The following is a 16,054-nucleotide window of genomic DNA, read 5'->3' on the forward strand; positions in this document are numbered from 1 at the left end:
TCCTGATTGGATAATAAATCAGAGCAAAAACAAAAAAAATCCTTCCTTAGCACTTGTTAATGTCTTTAGTAAAATCACCTCTTGATAACCTTGCTATAGATTTCACGATGGAGGTTTGCCTTTTATTGTGTTTAGACAGTTCCAATTTAAGGAGTGAGAATTTGACAAGTCAACAAGAAAATTAATTTAATACTTCTTAGCATGACAAGCCAGTATTTGGTTTGTGGTCTGATGTCTCTGAATTTTTGTCCCTTTACTTGTTTCTTTCAGAATACAAAGAATCAGCACTCAAAAGTGAAATTCCATTACGCTAATGTAAAATGATTGAATCTGGTTCCTTAGATTAAGATTAATAAAACAATCCACCACACTATGCTGGGTAAAACCATTTAATTAACTGACCAAAGCACTTCATTTTTTTTCTGATTTGAGGTAAAACCATTAAACACGGTTCACAAGAAAATACAATGATATTGAACTACCATTACAAGAAGTTTGAAACCTCACTAGTTGTTCATATAATACTTTTACAAATTCATACAACTGTACAGTCTACTTAAGCTAAGTTTAGTGTTAACCAAAAGACCAATATCAAAGACCTAGACACTCAACTACTACTTTTGCAGTGACTATAGTTTTGCAACAACAGAAGAATGGCTGTCACCTTATGAAAATATTCTACATTAAAAATTACTTGGCTAGTGATGTGTACGGTTTTTACTCATTCTTTGGGTGGGTGTGTGAAGGCTCGTAGGAGAGCAAACACCTGTTCCTATTTTGTATGCCCCTCTCTCACTTGTATAAAATAACCACTGCCTTGCCATGCATATGGGAATTGGGAAGATAGTGCTACAAACTTCATAAATTTTGGTTTTTAGGCAAGCTAGCTGATTTTTTTCTAAAGCTTTTCTTTTGTGTGTTCAGATCCTATTTTAGTCCTAAATGTAGATTACCTTGTTAGTGAGGGTGTCTGAATGTCCAAATGAGGACCGAGACAACAAAGCAGTCCAGAAACACAGTAAATGTTTTTCTTCCATGTGAATCCAGCTTTAAGGTGTCATTTTGTCACCAGACAGTTCTCTTTAATCAACAGCAAAAGCTTTGGAGCACTGCAGATTTGCTTTAGAGGTAGATAAAACAGAAATCATGCAGTTAAGTCAATTGCTGTCTTCAGAGAACATCATCACTAAAAGATGATCCCATATTCTTGGTGCTTGAATGGCCTTGCCCTTTTAACATTTTTTGCCTGTTTTGGGAAATATCAAAGTCTTATCTGTCTCTCAAAAACAATTTAAATTCAGCCTACACTAATGACAGATAGAAGCAAAACAGTATTAACATTACTATTTTTGTTACAGCACTGCAGTTCACTTTCTGGATATGAGACATACATATCATGCACATTCCAAGACAGAAGTTAAGTATATCAGTGTCACAAATGATGTTACAAATAGTTTAAAAATTTACAGCAAGTTCAAAACTTTCCTAAATATTGAAATCACCATGTTTTAAGGACAGACTGGAATGTTACAAATGATTCTGCAAAATACAAAAATAGATATGCTTCCACTGAATGCTTTAATCATTTTTCCGATCATTCTCATCTTTTGGTTCTTCCTCATCTGAGTACACAGTGGGCTCCTCCCCCTCCTTCAGCAGTTTGCCCACGTGATGATACTTAACTGGAGGTAGAGAAAAAACACAAATTGTCATTCATGCTTTATAGACTACTATCACATTTCATTCAAAGGCATTTATTAGAGGCCTACTATATACTTAGCAATGTGCTGGGCTTCTTGAAGGATACAAAGGTGGTTTATAATACAGTCCTTGCCAAAAGAGAAATAGAATTTTGTTCGGAAGACAGAAACAAAACAGATAGTCATGTCTGATAATGAGTGCAAGGTTATGTCCAAATGAACTGTGTGTAGGAGTATTTAGAAGAGCAAGGGCTTGTTAAGGGCTGCAGAATACTTCATGGAAGGACAGGAACTTAGGCTGAGCTTTGGAAAATGTGTACGATTTGGGGAGGGAGGGATTTTCAGGAAATGAAAATACCATGCACAAAGGCATGCAACTGGGACTGAATACATCTGGAGATCAATAACAAGACCAAGTTGGCAGGAATAGGGGTGGCATTTGAATGCAGTAGAAGTTAAAGTTGGCTAAGTAGTGTGGGGAAATATTATGGAGGATCTGAAATATTCTAAGCCAAACCTGAGGAATTTGTATTTATTCTATAACTGACAAAGGGTACTGAAGGTTCTGAGCAAAGGAATGACAGTAAAAAATGCCTCAGCAACAATGATATCACTGTGGTGCCATGAGCACATTATATTAAAGGCATATTAGAAGCAGGGAGACCAAAAGGCTAGCATGCAGATCCTAATGTGAAAAGACAAGAGCCAGCTATTGGGTGGTACCCATGGGAATGGGAAGGGAAGAATATGAGATACTTTAAAGGAAATCTGGAAACATGAGTTAATGAGGTGCTTAGAAAACGAGATCCTACAGACATAAATGGAGAATCTGTAGAGGGAGCCACCTGTATGGGGAGGGGGCATGACAGGAGACTGGAACAAGGACTAGAGAAGTGAAGTTAGTGTCGGCAAGAAGCAGGTCCCTGAAACTTTTGAGAAAGAAAGTTCACTCACATTGAGCTAGAAGCCATATTATAGGGAATTAGGAGGGAAGGTGTAAAGAGGAAGTGAAGCAGTGCTTAGAGATAAAAACTTATGAAGAATTTTGTTTGGCAGTGAAGGGAAGGAATGATAATAGTCCAGGAGATGGCGAGGATAGCAGGAGCCAGAACTGTTTCCCCAACATGGGAAGAAACCAAAGCAGTTAAAGAAAGCAGTAAAGGGGCCAAGAGAAGACCAGAGATGTTGGAGAAAACAGATTTAAGAGCGCAAAGCAGAATGCCAAGACTTGAGAAGGGGTGGAGTGAGCAGAGCACCATATTACTGCAGCCAGGCTAGTGTAGGGTTAATCAGAGGGACAGAGGACTGAGTCTCCTCTTTCTGAACCTGGGTAGGAATTAGAGGAGTAGCCAACCAGTCTAACCAGGTAACCAGAGCTGCTTTTGTGTGACATAATCATTGGAAACAATTGAAACTTCCCTATTTGAACATATTATAAAGATCCCTAGGGTGCTTGAGACTGCAAGACAAATAACAGAAAAAGCTGGGTGGTGCCTGGGAAACATGCCTTATGGGAAATCCATTCTGACTTTAAGTATACCTGAGGTGTCACAACAGTATCTGGAACTAGCTTTAGCTTAAGAAAAAGCAAACACTTTTTCCTCCCACTGATGAAGGCAAGTCCTAGAAAATAGAGCTGTATAAACTATGAATTCCAACTAATTGGTTTTGTATAGAGACCATAGTTACAAAGGCATCCTTAGGAGGCAAAGAATGAGAGACTAAGTTAGGTGGCTGAATTATGCTATGAAAGTAAAAAGACTTGCCTCTAGACTTGAAAGTTACACTTAGTCTGCTTGAAACCTGAACTCCAAGGTAGAGCCACGTCTGGCTAATTATCAACTCAGAACTCTCTCTGAAGTCAGCATTATTTTCAAAGAAAATAGTCACATTTTGCCAAAAAGGCCTGTAATACTTAACTGATTATAAAGAACAGCAAATAGAAAACCACACATTCTAAAAGAAAAATTTTCCTTAAAGAAATGGTCATGATCTTTACATACTGTTTCGTAAAAGCTGGGAATGATTATTATTCTAATTCATGGCAGTGAAATAACTGCTGAAGTGATAATTGTACACTTAGGTTAGACAGAATCCAATTCCTGAATTCTCAAGAATTGAACTTAACTTCCCATCCTTAACTCCCACAAAAGACCTCAGCCCACAGCATAAGCCATGAAACAAGTGTCTCCTTTTTTCTTTCTTTTAAAAAATGCAGACACCATTGTTGCTGGGCAGATTATAAGAATTATTTGTAAATGAGGCCTATATTTAGGCTCAATTAGATTCAAAGAGAAGCTGTTTTATAGAATACAAATCTCCCATTCTTTAAGAGATGTGGGCTGCTTTTAAACAGCAAGTTCTACAAGAGAGGGCTTATGGAAATCACTCTTTCTGTAGCAAAGATGACCCCTGTCCTTTCCCCTACACACTGAGTATGAAATATTAGTGTGGAGTCTATGCAAACCTCTCAAAATTTTATAAACCAATGGCAGAGACCCAAGTTTCCAAAGAGAACTAGCTAAAAAAAAAATTGGTATGCAATCATAGCAAGTGACTCAGCACTGCTGCAATTCAAACCATGAACTTGATCCGGCCAAGGTTTAGGAGCCTATCAAAATGCTCGCAAGGTTCAGGCTGCTTAGTAAAAACTATTGTACTACTGTGAATCCCCATTACCAGTAGAAATTTGATCCAGGCACAATTGAAAAACCGCTTACAAGTGAACTGAGAGTCCCAGTCACTCAGGGTCTCCTGCTGGGCAGGAGTGAGGTCAGACAGGTCATCGTACTCGTCCTTCAGTGCTTCCTTATCCAGGCAAAATGTGGCAAGGCCCCTGGATGCATCTCTTCCAGCAAAGACCCCGTATGGTCCCTCTTTAAAAACAAAATCAAACCAAAAAAAAAAAAACCATGATTCTTTATTAGACAATTTTTTCTGTGGTTCATACATAGAAAATGGCCTCCTTACTGATCAACATAGAAAGCCCCCTTTTTTGAATACCAAATTCTGTTCTGAAACCCTAATGCTGATGCTGTTGTCATTATGTAGTGGGCACTGAAAGACCTGTTGTCTTAAACTTTTACATGACTAAAACTAAAAACGCTATACATTTTTATCAATCTACTGTGAGTTTTAAATAGTTAATAAAAAAGTCATACATAATTTTCTCTTGGGGATGGTAGGGAATGATCCAAGATAATACCGAGTCCATGGGTCAGAAGTCAACTTTAGGACACTGAACCTTGAGCCTGGCTCTGTTCTAAGGCACGTGGACTATGCCAGTGAGATTTATGATTTCATAAGAGAATGACCACTCATGAGTAAATGAAAACATTCTTTTAAAAATGCATTCTAATATTTTTTAAGGAGTCTTCTTATAGAGATAGCTGGGTGCAAGACTCAAACATTAACATCTGGCATCTTCAGAACAAATTGCTTTATAAGAACATTGGTGATTCAAAAATCTATCCATGTTATATAACCTTCACTGTCAATAGACAGCACCTAGGAGATCAGCTCCTTTACCTGTTTTTGATGGGCTTGAAGAAAAGATTGTGAAAATACTAACTTTCATGGAGAAAAAAATTTGAATCAATACCCCTAAATAGTTCTATTGAACATTAGAATACTACTCTATATGATATTGTACTGAATGTTTGTCTAAGAAAGCAATAAATCATTCTGTAGGTTCTTAAGGTAGATGTTTAGACTTATTTAAATATTGCACAAGTAAATGAAAAGAATTCAGTGTACTTTAAATGATGTGTTATTTCCCCAAAGGCAGGTCGAGTTGCAAACTGACATTAAAAACTTTGTACGTAACCACTATGAGAAGTGTGAGAATGCCTCAGATTTCAACATGGCCTATTCACCTCAAACCTCAAATCTCAATCCACCAGGAAATTTTTACCAATTAGATAAATTTTATGACCAAACTTTTAAAGGCAATTAAGATTCCAAAGAAAAACGGTTGTTTTTAATCATTAGGTGCTGCCATTTCCACTAGAGAAGTTAAAAAAAAAAACTTCCATAGATTTTCCACAAACATACCTCTAGTGGGAATGGTAGCACTAAGTGCTTGAAAATAGGCAAACTGTATTGTTTTGGACCTCGCCATTTCAGAAATTAGTCACTGGATTGGAGGTGGGGGGTTTACCTTACAAATCTCACAGTATACTTAAAGAAAAGGGTATAAGCCTTTGGAGAATACATAATCTTCACAACATATATTCACTAGAGCACAGATTTGTGTCTGTTTTGTTCACTGATATATTCCCAGCACTTATGACAGTGCCTGGCATAAACTGGTAGGCACTCGAAGAATTTTTAGGAATCCTTTACAACACGAAGTATCGTTTCCATACAAAGTTCTCATATAATCACGGGCTCAGTGGATGACAGTGCAGGATGGAGAGACGTGGGAAACCTCAGCATGGACTATCCTTTTAATTTTACAGATGGAAAACTAAGGCCCATGGAGAACAAAGATTTCTAAGATGTCAGCCGGTCAGTGACTCAACCAAGTTGAGATCCACTGTTGCCTGTCTTCCAGTTTTGTGCCCTGTGCTCAGACCTATACTCCTCTCAATGACTTTGCTAACTCTTAATGTGATGATGCCCACGCTTTGCCTACTTTATGGTGTAGCTCAATAATAACAGGGTATTGACATGATTATGTTAATTGTTAATGCCTCTAGGTACACCATAAAGGTGACAAATAATATCGGTGTGATTTTCAAATTATTTTGACAGTTACATGCCTATGGAAATTAGGCATTTCTAAACTGCCCACTAGGAAAAACTAAGTGGGGGTGTTACTTAAGGATCTTAACACATTTGATTTTGATTAACTGGATTGGGAGAATAAGAAGGCAGAAGTGGGATGATGGGATTGCTGCCTTCTATACCCTTCCCTCTCTCCAGGCCAGTGCAGAAGAGAACGCTGTCCATGTGGACTCACCGAGTTGCCTGTTTTTAGGAGTCCATATTGGAGGAGCTAAAATCTCTTTCTCTTACGAATAGTCTATAAAGCAAGACTTTCCAAACCTGTCTGCTTCTCAAATTCGACTGGGAGGGTTTGTTACAATGCAGATTCCTGGACTTCACCCACAAAGACTCCTCTTCCACGGTTATGATGGTTAGGCCAGGAATCAGTATTTTTCCTCAAGTGCATCAGGTGACTCTGATGCGCAACTGGATTTAGAAAAGCCTCATCTCTAAGGAACCCTTCAAGCCTGCCCCCTCCAATGGCTTAGCAGTCATCTATTCCTGATGCGCAACTGGATTTAGAAAAGCCTCATCTCTAAGGAACCCTTCAAGCCTGCCCCCTCCAATGGCTTAGCAGTCATCTATTCCTCATTCCCCTTCTGGTTGGCTTCTGAAATCCAACCCCCCCCACCCCCGCCCCGCCCGCCCAAATCAGCAGCCTTCCTAGCTCCACCCCTTTTGTTTCTCAGGATCCTCCCACTTCTCCCTCCCTCCATTAAAAATTTTTTTTTTGGCTTCTAGTCCTTTCTCTCCTGCTTACACTAAATACTGCATTACCTTATCATCTTGCCACATGATCCTTGTCCACCACATTCAGCTTTTATTCTTCACTGAAATCAGTTCCCTTTCTCCAATGGAGCCTCCCTGCTCATCATTCAGCTTTTCCCCGTCTGCCACACACAGTACGCGCACACACATACGAGACACATGCCACACACATACCTGACACATGCAAGTCTGCACGCGCGTGCGCACACACACCCGACAAGCCACATACAGTGTACACACACATCGCTTGTGCACACACACACGCGTGCACGCACACACAACCCCCACCATCATACACAATGCTTCTTTCTACCTGCTGCTAATCCCATCTCCCAAACCCCCACATTCCACCATGGCTACTCCCGGCGTCATTGGCCTTCGCGTCTTCTCCAAGCCTGGACCTCCCTCTTCAGCCCTCCCCACCCCCCCTTCCATTTCTCCCTCGAGACACCCTCATTTCCTTTCTCGAGCCCGACACCACCCCCTCCCTTCCAAGAATTCCCAAACCATTACCTTTGGAAACTCCCCCAACACCCCGCGTCCCACCCACGCCCGGCCTAAGCTCCACAATCTTCCTCCATGCCTCCATCTCCGCGCGAGCGGCGCGGGACCGGGATATGCGCCCTCCACAGGCCCGCCGCCCTCCCGCCCGAATCTCTCAAGCCTCCTCTGCCTGCCGGGGGAGCCGCCCCACCTACGACCGCTCTGCTCTCCTCAAGGTTCGCCCTCCCCTTCGCCTCTCCTGGGCCCTGCCCCGTGCCAGGGTCCCCTTCTTTTGTTTTCTCGCCCCTCTGCCGGCCGCCGTACCGGGCCCATAGAACTTGCGGCCTTTGGTCACGTCGAACACCTTGCCGTTGATGGCCATGAGTATGCGCGAATCCTGGACGCCGTCGAAGCGCCGCAGCTCGGCAGGGGTGAAGTCGCGCCGCTTGAGGCGGGGCAGCCGGGGCGGCTCGTCGTCGTCGCTGTCGCCGCCGGCCGCCGGCTGGTCGCCGCGTACGATCTTGTAGAGCAGGAAGATGCAGAGGCCGAGCAGCAGCAGGTTGAGCGGCGACGTGAAGATCTCGTGCAGCAGCCCGCCGCTCTCCAGGTCGCTCGGGTCGGCGCCCGTAGCCGCCACATCCTCGGCAGCCATGATCTCTGGAGCAAAGGTTGGACTGGGCTAGGTAGGGCTCTGGAACTAGCCGCTTCCTTCTCCCTCTCAGCTAGCGAGTGGCGCGGGGCGCTAGGCGGCGAGCGACCACAAGCCAGGGGCGAGGGGCGGGGCCGGAGGCGGGGCTTCCCAGCCCCGCCTCTAGCGTGGCGGTCTTGGTGCCCTGCTGGGCTCAGTCCCGCTTATGCCGGCTGGGGGGGGCGGGGGGCCCTCGTTGCCTCCGGTCCTGCTCCTCACCCCCCACCCCACCCCCACCGCCACCCCACCCCACTCCCCCGCCACTGCCCAGGCCAGATCCTGCCTCTTTTTCCGCCGATCGCAGCCCGCCCTTCGGTTCTACCTGCGAGGCCCCTGCGCGGGCCTCTCATCAGCCTCTGCCAGCTTCTATAACAGCCACGCAGCGCGCATCCCTCCCCGGCACCCCCCTCCCCCCATTGCTCCTCGCAGACCCTCCCGCTGTGAGAGCCTTGGCTTGGTAAAGCTCCGTCTGAGGCCTCCTCCCCCACCTGATGCTAGCCAAACACCGACTCCATTTCTCTTGCTTGGGGTTTTTGCCGGCTCCATTACGAAGCTTCACATCACGTCCCGGCCACCCCCAGGGAACCGCAAAGCTCTCTTTAGGAGACAAGAAACTCATTCCTCGAGCTCCCTTTTTCCACTTTAGAGACCCGGGCTACCAATTTTCACCTTGGGATCCCCGCCCCGGTTCGTTCTCTTTGACGACCCTCCCCCAGATGTTGTGGGACGGACACCCCTGGGATGACTAAAGTGGGTGTACAGGCCCTTCTGACAACTCTCCCAATATCTGGGAGAAAGAATTAGATCCCCCGATTTACTGTGGGTCAGTACTTGGGAAAACGAAATCCTTTTGCAAACTCTGATTTGCTTAAGGCTCAGCACGCAATGTTCAGTTCAGAATAATGGCCAAAGTTTCTTTGTTTGGCAGCATTTTTCTGTTTGCAATCTGTCGAGCTACCCTTGGCGGTCACAATAACCCTGAGCTGGAGTACGGAGGAAGGCAGGAGTTAGAAAGGATCCTAGCTTTCCTCCCCCTCCCTTCTTAGGTACTTCATCCGGGCTTTTGATGTGCTAACTAACTGGCTGCACAGAAGTGTGTAAGAAGGGAGGGTTGACTCTACCATCCAGAGTCCTAATCTGGCACTCCCCTTTATTGTGGCCTGGGGAGGGAGGGAGGGGGAGGGGAGCGGAAGAAAGGATAGAGAGAGGGGAAAATAATTAAAACCAAGCCATGCACACATCTGCAGCCCAGAGCAGTACTTTTCCATCAAGGGTTCTGTTCGCTTGCGCATAATTTACTCCCCCACCCAACACGCAGGAGACTCGAGGAAAGAACTGGCTCCTTAAGTCAGAATTCTAAAACCTGACTGGGCCAAACATTACTGGCAAAAGCTGCTGCTATTCCCTGCTCTCCCCCTCATCTTCGTAAAATATTTTAAAGGCATATGAACAGCGACAACGATAACTTTAAATCGGGCCTACGCAGTTTTTTTCCTCAAAGAGTTAAATTTAGAATTAGCCGAAACGGCCTTTCTAGATTTTTTGTCAAACCTCTTCAATTTAATCATGGGGAAATTGAGGCTCAAACTGAGGGCACTCGGTGTTGGGTAGAATCCATTTATCTTTTCTTAAAAACGTGTATGGCCAAAACAATTTTAAAAAACAACAAACTTGTGAAAAATAGTTTCATTTGCAACTAACTTAACAGACAACGGGCTAATATTCTATAAGAGCTTATTTTAATTGGTAAGAAATCCATAAGATTTTGTCACTAAATGGGAAGCATTGGAACAAGTAGTTCACAAAAGAGATGATACTAATGGGGAATAACTCTATAAAAAATTTTGAGTCACGCTAGTAATAAAAGGAAAAAATCGAGATACCACTTTCACTTAGAGTAGAAAAATGAAAGAAAAAAAGTATAACATGCAAAGCTGGCAAGAGAGTGGTGAGACTCTCATCACTGCTTGGGGGAAGAAGAAATTGGTATAACCTTCTGCTAGCCATAAAAAAATGTTTCTATCCATTAATCCCACTTCCAGCAAGCTACTCTTCAACCCTGTAATTACACTTCTTGGAATTCATCCCGAGAAACTACTTACAAATGCAGGCAAAGATTTCATTGCTACCATGCTCATCAGAGAATAATTTTTAATATGGAAAACCTGGAAACAACCTAAATGTTCACTTTGACTGAAATGGCTAATTAATCAATCCACTTGAATTGTTATAAAACTATAAAGTGGCATATGGTGCAGCCATACAAATATTAGTATGACATGGGAAAATGTCCTAATCGAGAGAAACAGGATACAAACCAATATACTGTATGAACTCAATTATGTAAAAAAAAAAAAAATGCATAAAAGAAAGCTTGAAAGAAAACAAGCTAAAATGTTAACTGTTGTGAATTGTTAGTATTTTCTTTGTACTTTTCTACATTTTCCACAATGAGTACATGCCACTGTTAGCCTCAGGAAAAAATGGTTTATTATTTCTCTTCTGAAAAATGTAGAACAGTAATATGTGTTCTCTATAACAAACTTAAACAATACATAAGTATATAAAGTTAAAAAAAAAAAAAAAAGAAACTCATTTTCTCCCTCTTCCCATTCCAGCTCCCAACCACTATGAACAATTTGGTTTATATTTTCTTGAAGACTTATGCAACCCCCCACACATATGCCACAGATTTTGTTTTACAAAACTGGGAAAAACTTTAAATAATACATGATTTATTAGGTTTTTCCTAATACAGAGAGACACAAAGTAAAAAATAGAATCAGGCCTATTAGCTCTAGGCCTAGATAACATCTTTGCCATTTTCAAAAGGTTATATATGTTTAAGGCTGGAAAATTCAAACTATGAAAAGATACAGAAGGCAAATTGAAGCCCCACTATTAGCAGTGGGGAAAATGGTGGAGGGCTGGGGGTGGTTTATAATTTTCATTTAGCACAGTCCAGTGTCCTTTCCATTATACCTGTGTGTCCCCTTGAAGGGGTAATGGATTAAAGGGAGTCCTGCTTCAGGGTAGACAATTTATGTGATATAAAACTTCAGAAGTGATGCCATTTGAAAATATAAAATCAGATTTGATATGAAATGAAGTGGGTTGTTAACTAACATTGGAACCTTGAGTTTGTTGAAGGTTGAAGACACCGTTCTGGTCCATGTCAGAAACAATATGCAATGGAAATGCCTCATCTAGGGTGACAGTTCTCAGCAAGGGTGCTTCTGACTTAAAAATCTTTCCCCCAGAACAAGAGAGTTATATTATACATGCTCGTGGGCTTCAAATCAATTCCTAAAGTCTAAGTAATTGACCTGAGGACTACCTATTTTCTAAGATATGGGACGTATTTTAATGTCATCTCTTTTTTAATGTTCCCAAACTTCTTGCCTCCTTAAGTTATTTTCAAAAGCTTTTAAAGAAAAATAGAACAATTGGCTGATTAGCTTGAAAATGTATGGGAAATAATGCAACCTCACTAATAATCAAATAAATCCAAAGGAAAATAATAATGAAGTTCCATTTTTTTCATCATTCAAGTTACTGGCACCTTCTTTTTCATTTGATAATCAGTTTTTAAGAATGGGTAATACTTGTCTATTGGCAAGCATATAGCAAAATGAACACTCTGACACAATGTTGACAAGAGTGAACTTGCTAGACCACAAGGGATCTTTGTTTTGTTTCACTGATGTGTTTCAAACCTCTAGATGGTGTTTGGCACATAGTAGGCACTCAACATATATTTGCTGAATTAAATTAAATTAATTGGGTACAGGCTTCCTAGAAAGCTCTTTGGCAATATGTATAAGAGCCTTGAGTTATTTATAATCTATGAACAAGGAATTTAATTTCTAGAATTTTTTTCTAGAGAAGTATTCAGAGATGTGAAGAGAGATTAGAACAGAAAAATCACAAACCTTGACATATGATAGCAAGAAACCGGAAACCGGAGCGTCCAAAAATGCTCCACTCTAACTCAGAGTAAAAGCCAAAGTCCCTACAGAGGATCTACACCATCCCACTCAGCTCAGCCATTTCACCCCAATGTTTCTTTAGGACATTAGGGCCTCATTTACCACTTCCTACCCCTGTCACTCTATTCTGGCCACAGTGGCCTCTTTGTTGTCCCTCAAACAACTGAGGTCTCTGTACTTGTGAACCCCTTTGCCTGGTAATGCTCTTCCCCAGATATCTTCATGGATCATTCTCTTACCTCTTTGAAATTTGCAATATTCACCCCCCACTCCCCAATCCCCTTCTCTACTTTATTTTTCTCCATTGCATTTACTGCTTCCTAATATACAATATCATTTATTCATTGAAAAAAATTATCTCCTCCAACTTGAATATGTTACATGAGAACAGAGATTTGTCTCATTTCCTTACTATTGTGTCCCCTGCACTTAAGATAGTACCTGACATATAATAAGTGCTCAATAAATATTCATGCAATTGAACTGAATTGGATATGGTTACACATGCACAGAAAAAAAAATTGAAGGAAATACACCAGAAAGTTAATAGTGGTTATCTCTGGGTTTTGAGAACATGGGTGATTTTTTTTCGCTTCTTTTATAGAGAGCATAAATTACTTTTATTACTGTAAAAAGCAGTAACATGTTAAGAAATTTAAAGACTACAAAACAATATTCCAAAGTTACCAATGATATCTTGACTGATAGAGCACATTTTCAATTTCAGAGACTAGAGTAGGCAGCACTTAGTGCTAAGATTTTAAAGAGACTCAAAAGGGGCCTGCCCATCTACATCCATTTGACAAACTTTTTGTGTGCTCCTGCTCCATGCTACGCTCTCGGTTGGGTGCTAGCGATGCAAAGTCTCTGCTCCTCAAGAAAGGAGCTCTCATCTATCAAGGGCAGCAGTTAAAAGGTTATAGATGCCGTGGTCAAGGGCTGTACACGGTAAGGGAGAGGTGGGCAAAGGAGGAATGAGAGGTTTCCTACAAGAGGTGACATTTGAGCTGAATCTTAAAGATTGTTCACCAGGTGGTTAAGGAAGGGAATGATCTTTCCAGGGAAACCAGGAGTTCTTAGAATTTAGTGAGCATCAAAATAATCTGGGGGGGAAAAGGTACTTATAAAAATGTCTCCTTCTAGGATCAATCCCTAAAGATTCTGATTCAGTAGGTCTAAGGTAAAGCCTGATAACATGCATCTTGAGCACTTATTTAATGCCAAACAGTGTTTTAAACCCTTGGTATGGATTAACTCATATACTCTTTATAAAACACTATGAGGTGGGTGCATGGGTAGTTCAGTGGTAGAATACTCGCCTTTCATGCAGGAAACCAGAGTTCAATTCCCGGACCATGCACCCCCTCTAAAAGCAAAACAAAATGAAAAAGCACCATGAGGCAGCTGATCACATTATCCTCATTATGACCTTGTCCACTGTCACACAGCTAGGAAGTAGCAATGTCAGAATTCAAATACAGTCAGTTTGGCTTCAGACTTCTGCTGTTCACTATTACGTTATCTTCCTGTCCAACAACTGAACAAGCATCTCAGGTGATTCTAGTATAGGTAAGAAACACTGAGCTAGAGGAATCACTCTGAGCAAAGGCACAAAGGGGTGAGGCAGCATGCCCCATTCTGGGAAAACCCTTTGAAGACTCCCCATTGTCAATGAAACTGAAGTCAAAAGTCCATAGCAAGCTTTAACAGTGGTGGATGCTGTGATGTGCTGCCCAGCTTTTGCACCCACCCCCACTTAAGGACTGAAGCAATTATGCAGCTTTTCAGCTGCTAGAAGTGGCTGTCAATTTGCAACTGAATCCCCCTCCTGAGTTTGCACTGAGTTAAAGAAAGCTTCCATGCCCAAAGTCACACCTCGTTTTTGGGATAATCTGCATGTAATGAATGGTCAATACAGGGATATACAGCATGTCCCCCTTGCCTCAACTGGACAACTCTGAGGGGCCATCCCAGCCTCAGAGCTCTCATGGCATTGGCTGAGGCTGTGTTGTTACTGCACCAAAGCCCAACATCTCCCTCTGCCCAATCCTGCTTCCATGTCTTACCTTTCAGGTAGACCCCAAGAGTACTCCCCCAATAAACTTTCAAAATGTTAACCTCCATTGCAGAGTCTGTTTCATAGGGCACCCAATCTAAGACTAACCTTCCGTGATCTGACCTTATACTGACTCTAGCTTTATCTCATTCTGCTTCATCATTACCTCAATACTCCAACCATACTGAAGCTGGAAATGACATGGCCAACATCACAGCTAGGCATGTTTATTTAATTGAGTGCTATATACTAAGCACTGTTCTTAAACACTCTACATGTTGCCCTATTTATTCCTCACAATGAATTAAGTTCTATTATCATCTTTTTATAGATACACAGAGAGGCTAAATGACTTGCCCAAAGTTATACAATTAGTAAGAGGCAAAACTGGAATTGAACCCAGGCAGCCTGGCTCTAGAACCCATGCTTTCAATGAAAATCACTTTGCTTTTATAGAAATATCATGCTGGTAGGAGCATTGAGGATGCACTGAAGGGGTGGATACTGGAGGAGGGACACCAATAAGGAGCCTTACCCCAGGAGAAAATGGGAGCTTAAACCACAGTTGTGATAGTGAGGACATTGATGCAAGAATGGATATGATATATGTTAAGGAGATGGGTGGGGCAGGGCTCAGGATTCCTCCTCTAATTTCTCTCATTCCTTCTACACCCCAAGTTATGCCCTGAATGTTTGCTTTGGTGACTGGGTGGATGGTGCATTGTTCACTGAAATGAGGTATTCAGGGGAAAGAGTAAACTTGCACGAAGGACTTTGTTTTCAGATGGGGGTTGCATCGCAAAGTATAGTTCATGGATCAGCAGCATTGGCATCATCTGGGAGCTTGTTAGAACTGCACAGTCTTGGGAGTATTCCAGACCTGTTAAATCAGAATCTTCATTTTAACAAGAACTCAGAAGATTCACATGCACATTAATGTTTGAGAAGCATTGGCATAAGGAACACCTCCTAGAGGTGTCCAGTAATGATTTGGGTTTGGGGCTCATGATAGAGGCTTGGACTGGAGAGACAAAGACAGGAGATAGCAGGGGTGGTAGTTGAAATCACTGGTGTTGAATACAGGGCAGCGGTCTCTCCAAGCTGCATTGCACAATGTACTAATCTAATGTTGAAAATTGTTGGCCAGAGTGACTAGCGTTGGCTCAAAGGCATGTTTATTTGACCTTCGCATTACTTCAATTTAAAAAAAAATATTAGATTTAAACACTTAAAAATGAAAGTATTTTTACATAAAATCTATCTCGCATTTCTGACTTCTCTTAAAAAATTTGGACGATCTGGCAACACCATCTAGCATGACAATTATTGGCCAGAGCTGAGTAACAATTGCCTTCTTCAGCAGGTGCACCTAAAGGAGGCCCACTTCTTACTGTATCATCAATACCAAGGCAAAGTATCAGTTTTCTTTGATGACATTTGCTCTATTTCTGTTAATAGTAAATAGGCTAATCAAACTTTTTTTTGTGCCAATGACCCTATCAAAAATGGAAAATGAAAGATAGAGAAGAGAGCTTGTGTTTCAAGAAAAAAAGGAGACAGCATATTTCTTTGTGAAATCCCAGCATATATTACATTGTCA

General features: G+C 41.8%; 1 protein-coding gene across 1 annotated transcript; it reads right to left on the minus strand.

Annotated features, from left to right (window-relative positions):
- Positions 1-373: 373 nt before the first annotated feature.
- PGRMC1 (progesterone receptor membrane component 1) lies at positions 374-8,488 on the minus strand. The gene is made up of 3 exons (XM_077146261.1): positions 8,046-8,488; positions 4,421-4,576; positions 374-1,682 (listed from the first exon to the last, which is right to left on the minus strand). The coding sequence occupies exons 1-3, from the start codon at positions 8,371-8,373 to the stop codon at positions 1,579-1,581; spliced, it is 588 nt and encodes a 195-aa protein (XP_077002376.1). The 5' UTR covers positions 8,374-8,488; the 3' UTR covers positions 374-1,578.
- Between the last annotated feature and the right edge of the window lie 7,566 nt (positions 8,489-16,054).

The sequence above is a fragment of the Tamandua tetradactyla genome, chromosome X (assembly GCF_023851605.1).
Source record: "Tamandua tetradactyla isolate mTamTet1 chromosome X, mTamTet1.pri, whole genome shotgun sequence".
Lineage (NCBI taxonomy): Eukaryota > Metazoa > Chordata > Mammalia > Pilosa > Myrmecophagidae > Tamandua > Tamandua tetradactyla.